This window comes from Bufo bufo, chromosome 1 (genome assembly GCF_905171765.1).
Source record: "Bufo bufo chromosome 1, aBufBuf1.1, whole genome shotgun sequence".
NCBI lineage: Eukaryota > Metazoa > Chordata > Amphibia > Anura > Bufonidae > Bufo > Bufo bufo.
The window spans coordinates 739973376-739980154 of NC_053389.1; the positions used below are offsets into that span (position 1 = coordinate 739973376).

Here is a 6779-nt window from a genome sequence, read left to right on the forward strand (position 1 = left end):
GATAGTCACTTATGCACGTCTAATCCCAGATGTACAGTATATCAGAGACATTTTTCACCCCAGTAACCAAAAAGCCGTATTTCTGGCCTAAATGTGACAGTCACTTATGCACGTATAATCCCAGATGTGCAGTATATTAGAGGCTTTTTTAACCCCAGTAACCAAAAAGCCGTATTTCTGGCCTAAATGTAACAGTCACTTATGCACGTCTAATCCCAGATGTGCAGTATATCAGAGGCTTTTTTCACCCCAGTAACCAAAAAGCTGTATTTCTGGCCGAAATGTGACAGTCACTTATGCTTGTCTAATCCCAGATGTGCAGTATATTAGAGGGTTTTTTCACCCTAACCAAAAAGCTGTATTTCTCTGCAAAATGTGACAGTCACTTATGCTTATCTAATCCCAGATGTGCAGTATATTAGAGGGTTTTTTCACACTAACCAAAAAGCTGTATTTCTGTCCTAAATGTGACAGTCACTTATGCTTGTCTAATTCCAGATGTGCAGTATATTAGAGGCTTTTTTCACCCCAGTAACCAAAAAGCCGTATTTCTGGCCTAAATGTGATAGTCACTTATGCTTGTCTAATCCCAGATGTGCAGTATATCAGAGACTTTTTTCACCCCAGTAACCAAAAAGCCGTATTTCTGGCCTAAATGTGACAGTCACTTATGCACGTGTAATCCCAGATGTGCAGTATATCAGAGGCTTTTTTCACCCCATTATGCCAAAGTCGTATTTATGGCCTAAATGTGACAGTCACTTATGCTCGTGTAATACCAGATGTGCAGTATATCAGAGGCTTTTTTCACCCCAGTATGCCAAAGCCGTATTTCTGGCCTAAATTTGACAGTCACTTATGCACGTGTAATCCCAGATGTGCAGTATATTAGAGGCTTTTTTCACCCCAGTAACCAAAAAGCTGTATTTCTGGCCTAAATGTAACAGTCACTTATGCATGTTTAATCCCAGATGTGCAGTATATCAGAGGCTTTTTTCACCCCAATAACCAAAAAGCTGTATTTCTGGCCTAAATGTGACAGTCACTTATGCTTGTCTAATCCTAGATGTGCAGTATATTAGAGGCTTTTTTCACCCCAGTAACCAAAAAGCTGTATTTCTGTCCTAAATGTGACAATCACTTATGCACGTGTAATCCCAGATGTGCAGTATATTTAACGGATGCATTTTTTTAACCCCAGTAAGCAAAAAGCTGTATTTCTGGATTTGCAGACATGCAGATAGCCTGTGCTGGTGCACTATCGTTGCTTAAAATGGCTGCCGATTATGTATTAATATTGACTAACTGAAGAAAAAAAGTTCGTTTTCAGCAGTAGTTGGCTCAGGGCCAGCTTAAAAAAATTGTGCACTGCACCCACAAAACACATTTGCTGTAGATCCCTAAGTACAAAAAGCAGTTCTTGATAAGATTTGTGCCTGATCTTTCCCTCACAGCAGCTGCAGCCTATCTCTACACTAATCCGAGCAGAGTGACGGGCGGCACTACGTGACTCCAGCTTAAATAGAGGCTGGGTCACATGCTGCAGTTGGCCAATCACAGCCATGCCAGTAGTAGGCATGGCTGTGATGGCCTTTTGCGGCAAATAGTATGACGCTTGTTGATTGGCTGCTGTGCAGCCTTTCAAAAAGCGCCAAGAAAGCGCCAAACCCGAACCCGAACTTTTACGTAAATGTTTGGGTTCGGGTCCGGGTGCCGAAAAACCTAAAGTTCGGGTTCGCTCAACTCTAGACCTTAACATGTATAGCTTGGAAGAAAGACGAGACAGAGGGGATATGATAGAAACTTTTAAATACATAAAGGGAATCAACAAGGTAAAAGAGGAGAGAATATTTAAAAGAAGAAAAACTGCTACAAGAGGACATAGTTTTAAATTAGAGGGGCAAAGGTTTAAAAGTAATATCAGGAAGTATTACTTTACTGAGAGAGTAGTGGATGCATGGAATTGCCTTCCTGCAGAAGTAGCTGCAAATACAGTGAAGGAGTTTAAGCATGCATGGGATAGGCATAAGGCCATCCTTCATATAAGATAGGGCCAAGGGCTATTCATAGTATTTAGTATATTGTTCAAATGGTTCTTATCTGCCAACACATTCTATGTTTCTATGATACATATAAAACAATGAATACCAGGTTGTGATATTTTTGGAACTTGAGGAACCACTGTATTTATGTACCAAAAATGGGACAACGTTTCAAAGCTTCCCTGTATTGACTTTTATAATAAAGATACTGTACATAGGCCATCAGAGCTGGATTACACTGGTCTCACACACAGCTTTTTTTTTTTCAAATCTTTGAGGTTTTTCTTGGTGTTCATTAACCCCATTTTGGGCTGGGAATGGATCCAAAGCCATAACTGCTCATTTGTGAACCTGACCTCATACAGTATGTTGACATCTTGCAATATACAAGGGTGATTTTGATAACAGAAATAAACTCTCACATACTGTACAACACTTGCTCCTGAGTTTGCTTCTTCTACAGGTCACATTTTTACTGGAGGCAATAACTATAGAAATGCAGTGTCTTGAAACACACTGCTTAATACTGTGATTGTGTTTCATGAAAATGTGCTTGTGTCAGAATTTTCCATAAAGGTACACAAGGAGGGGGAGGTTCTAACAAACCTCCCAGGGCTGACTCTGCCCTGCTCTCTGAGAAGAGAAGAAGAAGGAGGAGAGTGTGATGTCTGAGGAAAAGCTGCACCTCAGCAGCCATTTTGCAGAGTTATCAAAACTCCAGAGTTAGTTCCATGTACCCAGCCCATAGAAGGGAAAGATTACAGAAGATCCAGGCAATCCAGAGAGGGAGTGAGAATATTGGCAAAGGAAGGTAATTGTCATTTATCAGGCTCTATTCTCCTTTGCATTAGGTGGAGAGATTCTAAGCTACCAGCTGCCCACCATAACCAAAGACAGAAAGGTCACCTGTCAGGAGATAGTATTCCTAGAGAGGATACAGAAGTATAGGACTATACAGTACAGCAGAGATAGTACATCCCTCTAGCCTGGAGAAACAAGGGATTGATTGTTATAGAGGAAAACTACCCCTTATGCAACTTTTGGGAACTAACCTGAGCCATTGTAAAAGCTGCCTTGCTGTAAATGACTTTTGCACACATTGATGACCTTTGGATCAGCTTCAGTAAAGTACTGGGAATTTGTTAAGAGAACTGGTCTCCTTATTGGGCGAACTTATCACCTATTTGCACCTTACGGTGCTGGCATCATGAACACTAGGGACCCTGCCTCCACGGCACCTTAAACCCACACCACCAAGGGCACCTCAACCACCATCTGGCAGGAGTCCCTGGACAACAGAGTGTGCCCCGAAGGAACTTGTGCTGTCCTTCCAGGGATCGCTACTAAGCGTGAGTAAACAACTACTACCCCCATCGGCCCACCAACACTCATATATTGCCCCTGCGGCCAAGTCGCTGCAGAAACTGTACAAAATGAAAAAAGTTTGTCTTTATTTTTACAATATTCTTATGTGAGCTGTTTTCAGAACTGATGTCGGTCTGTATTCCAGAGAGGGATTGCTCTACTAAAATGTTTTCTGGTTATTTCCAAGGAAAAAGAAACGAGCTGTAATGATGATGGTGATCGTGGTCCTTTTCTTCACTGCCTGTTGGGCGCCATTCCATGTGGTCCACATCCTTTTTGAATACAGTAAGCTCTTACATTTACTTTAACATCCTAACTTGTATCAACTACTTCAGTTTAATTTGTTATCCTTTAAGTCCATGGTCCTTCATGTTACAGTAATAATTGGTTCTAGGACGACTATTGCATGTTGAAACCATTATAACTTTGAACCGTAACTCTATGGAAAACTAGTAATTGGTATCAAAGCCCCAAAATGTCATATTAAAATAAGATAAAATTACGATTAAAGAAAATTAAGTAGCAAACTAATACAGAAAAAGCAAGTCCTTACACATAACAGTCAGAAACAGCGTGTGGAAGCTGTAAATGACTTTCTATGTAGAAGACAGGAGCTTCTTCAGGGGTCTATACAGTACACACAGAGTACTAGAAAAATAAAATGGAGATCCCCTCACCATGTGTCCAAAGGAGTAGCTCATCCTGGCACAGGTAAAGAGCAGTATAGAACATGCAGTACCACCACTGTACTGTAGAGAGGCGCTACTGTGCAGCCAATACAGGTGATTTGCCAGTGAAATGGCATGTTGATTGATTGGATCTTCCAGTCAATCACATAAACCACAGTTCATCAGTGTCTGAGGCATTGTATATTGAGTCTATTTCAATCTACCATGCCCCAGGAAAGACTATTGTATGTTGAAAATATTGTATCCTGAGGCCATTGTCATAGAGGGACCACCGTATTTATGTACCAAAAATGGGACCAAATTTCAAAGCTTGCCTTAATTGACTTTTATAATAAAGATACATAGGCCATCAGAGATGGCTTAGAGTGGTTTCACACACAGTGTTTTTGGGGACAAACATCAAATCTTTCGAGGTGTTTTTTTCCTAATGTTCTTTAACCCTTTACGGACGCAACCTATTTTTGTACTTAGTTACTTAGGGGATCATTTATGAACAGATATGCCACTTTTGTGGCGTATATCTGGCACAGATTCTGTCGCACGCCATGATGCGGCAGAATCTGCAACTTCTTCCCTGCTCACACAGGTCTAAAAAAAGGGGTGTGGTGTGGGCCTGGTTAGGCATAGAAAAGCAAGGAAGCTGTCTTACATTTAGAATCAGTGGTGGATACGCCAAAGTTATGTAGAAGCCGGTGCCTTTACATAACTTCGGTGATCCACCGCCAACTGGTCTTAATAAATATGCTCCTTTTTTTTAATATATATTTCAAGAGGCATAATTTTTTATTTTCCATCAATAAAGCCATATTAGTGGTTAATGTGGGGTGAGTTGTATTTTTTAATGCCACTATTTTGGGGGTACCTCTAATGTACTTTAAAAAACTTTTGGAGTGACAGTGTGACAAAACAATGCAATTCCACCATTATTTTCAGAGTTTTACTTTTTTGCAGTCTTTACCACCATGATAAAAATTTGATGTTAACTTTATGCTGTGGGTCAGTATGATTATGAAGATACCAAATCTCTGTGTGGCCTTCTTTACTGTACATGAGCAGGCCCCTCCCCCTTCCCCAGCCTTCCCGGCCTGGAGCTGATCCCCACATCCTGCCCAGGTACTGCTGCACTCCCCGACTTGGTGTGTGTGACATTCCTCTCCTCGAACACATGCACATGCCCAGGCCCTGGTCTCCATAGGCTATCCAGCCTAGTGCGAGCGCTTCTTGCCCACCCATGTATATCTTCTCCTTCAGTCCCTGCTGGGCTTCCCAGCCTAGTACAGGTTCCTGCATCGGGACCCACCGCACTTCGTCTCCCAACTGCTGGGCTCAAAGCACTTCCAGGAGCAGAGGCTAAGGGGCAATGCGCTCACTGCAAAGGGGAAGAGACCGGTGCGAGTAGAACATCAGTGGGTCCTGCTGTGTCTGGCTTCCATGTCCTGGTAGGAAAGGCCGGTTGACAGCTTCTGCAATCTGGGGGACGTCCTTTTCCATAGGTTTCCTCATTTTTCTAGTTTGTGACTCCCACACTGCCATCATTCTCGTGATACTATAAGGTTGGTGTCAAAGCTAATGCATTTCGGTTAGAAGTGCCTGAGCCACATAATGTGTACTGTTACTGTATATGCACTTTTTACATCTACTGCTGATGTTGACTTCATGGGTAGATCTGCACATTCCAAACCAAAAAGTGTGATCTACATTAAATTACAGATTGTCCCATAATAAATATGAAGGCAGATGAATAACATCTGCACAATCTCTTTCTCTCCATTAAAGGGGTTGGCCACTTTCTGGCTATTGTTGACCAATGTGTTTGTATGATGATTATATGGAACTTACTGATATGGCTTTGTTGACATTTTGCACCATTTTCTATATTTCATAAAGTATGCCCCCTTGATAGAAAATGTTGGTTTCATAAACCTAAAGCAATCTTTTATCTTCCTCAGATGACCTGGAAGAAGAGTATGATGATGTCACAGTGAAAATGATAGTGGCCATCGTTCAAGCTGTTGGATTTTTTAACTCTTTTAATAACCCTGTAGTTTATACCTTCATGAATGAAAACTTCAAGAAGAGCTTAGTGGCCGTGCTTGTCTGCCATTTTCGAGCACAAGAGCCAACTGAAAAGAGGGATAGTCTGCTAGAGAAGCCTAAAGTTGGAGCATCTGCTTTCTCGCATAGAAGGGATGGACAAAGTGCCCACAGTCACTTGAGTGCGGAGAACCTAGAACTCCGGCTGTGTGAACAGTTCCCAGCTGCCAAACTAGAATCTGTCACTTACCCTTTGGTGAATTCTCACAAGGACCTCCATCCAAACGGACAGTCAGCTTAATGACTGTGGAATCAGAGCAGGGTTTTTCTTTGATAAAGTGTTATTTTAATGAAAGAAGACCTTGAAAAACTAATTCCATTATTTATGAATGTGTTTCCACAAGTGCATGATTGTTTATAGTATCTTTCTTTATTTTACACTACATTGACCATTAAACATGGTTACGTTTCCAACTTTCATTAATGTAATTTTTGTTCCATCTTGTGGCAAAAAGAACGGGGTTAATGGTTACAGCTTAGGGTTGGGGAAATATCTGTGATGTTGGACACCTCACCTAAAAGGCAATCTGTTATCAGTTTTGACCATGCTAATCTGTTGAAAGTACTAGGTAGGGGCTGTGGAGAGCAG

The 6779-nt window shown here is 41.5% G+C and overlaps 1 protein-coding gene across 1 annotated transcript in view; it reads left to right on the top strand.

The window, feature by feature from the left end:
• The window catches only part of LOC120987195 (pyroglutamylated RF-amide peptide receptor-like), a 373840-nt gene extending 367409 nt beyond the window's left edge, over positions 1-6431 (top strand). Inside the window, exons 5-6 of the mRNA XM_040415796.1 lie at positions 3595-3692; positions 6046-6431. Of these exons, the coding sequence (XP_040271730.1) occupies positions 3595-3692; positions 6046-6431 (484 nt within the window). The remainder of the gene's footprint in view (positions 1-3594; positions 3693-6045) is intronic.
• Positions 6432-6779: the final 348 nt, after the last annotated feature.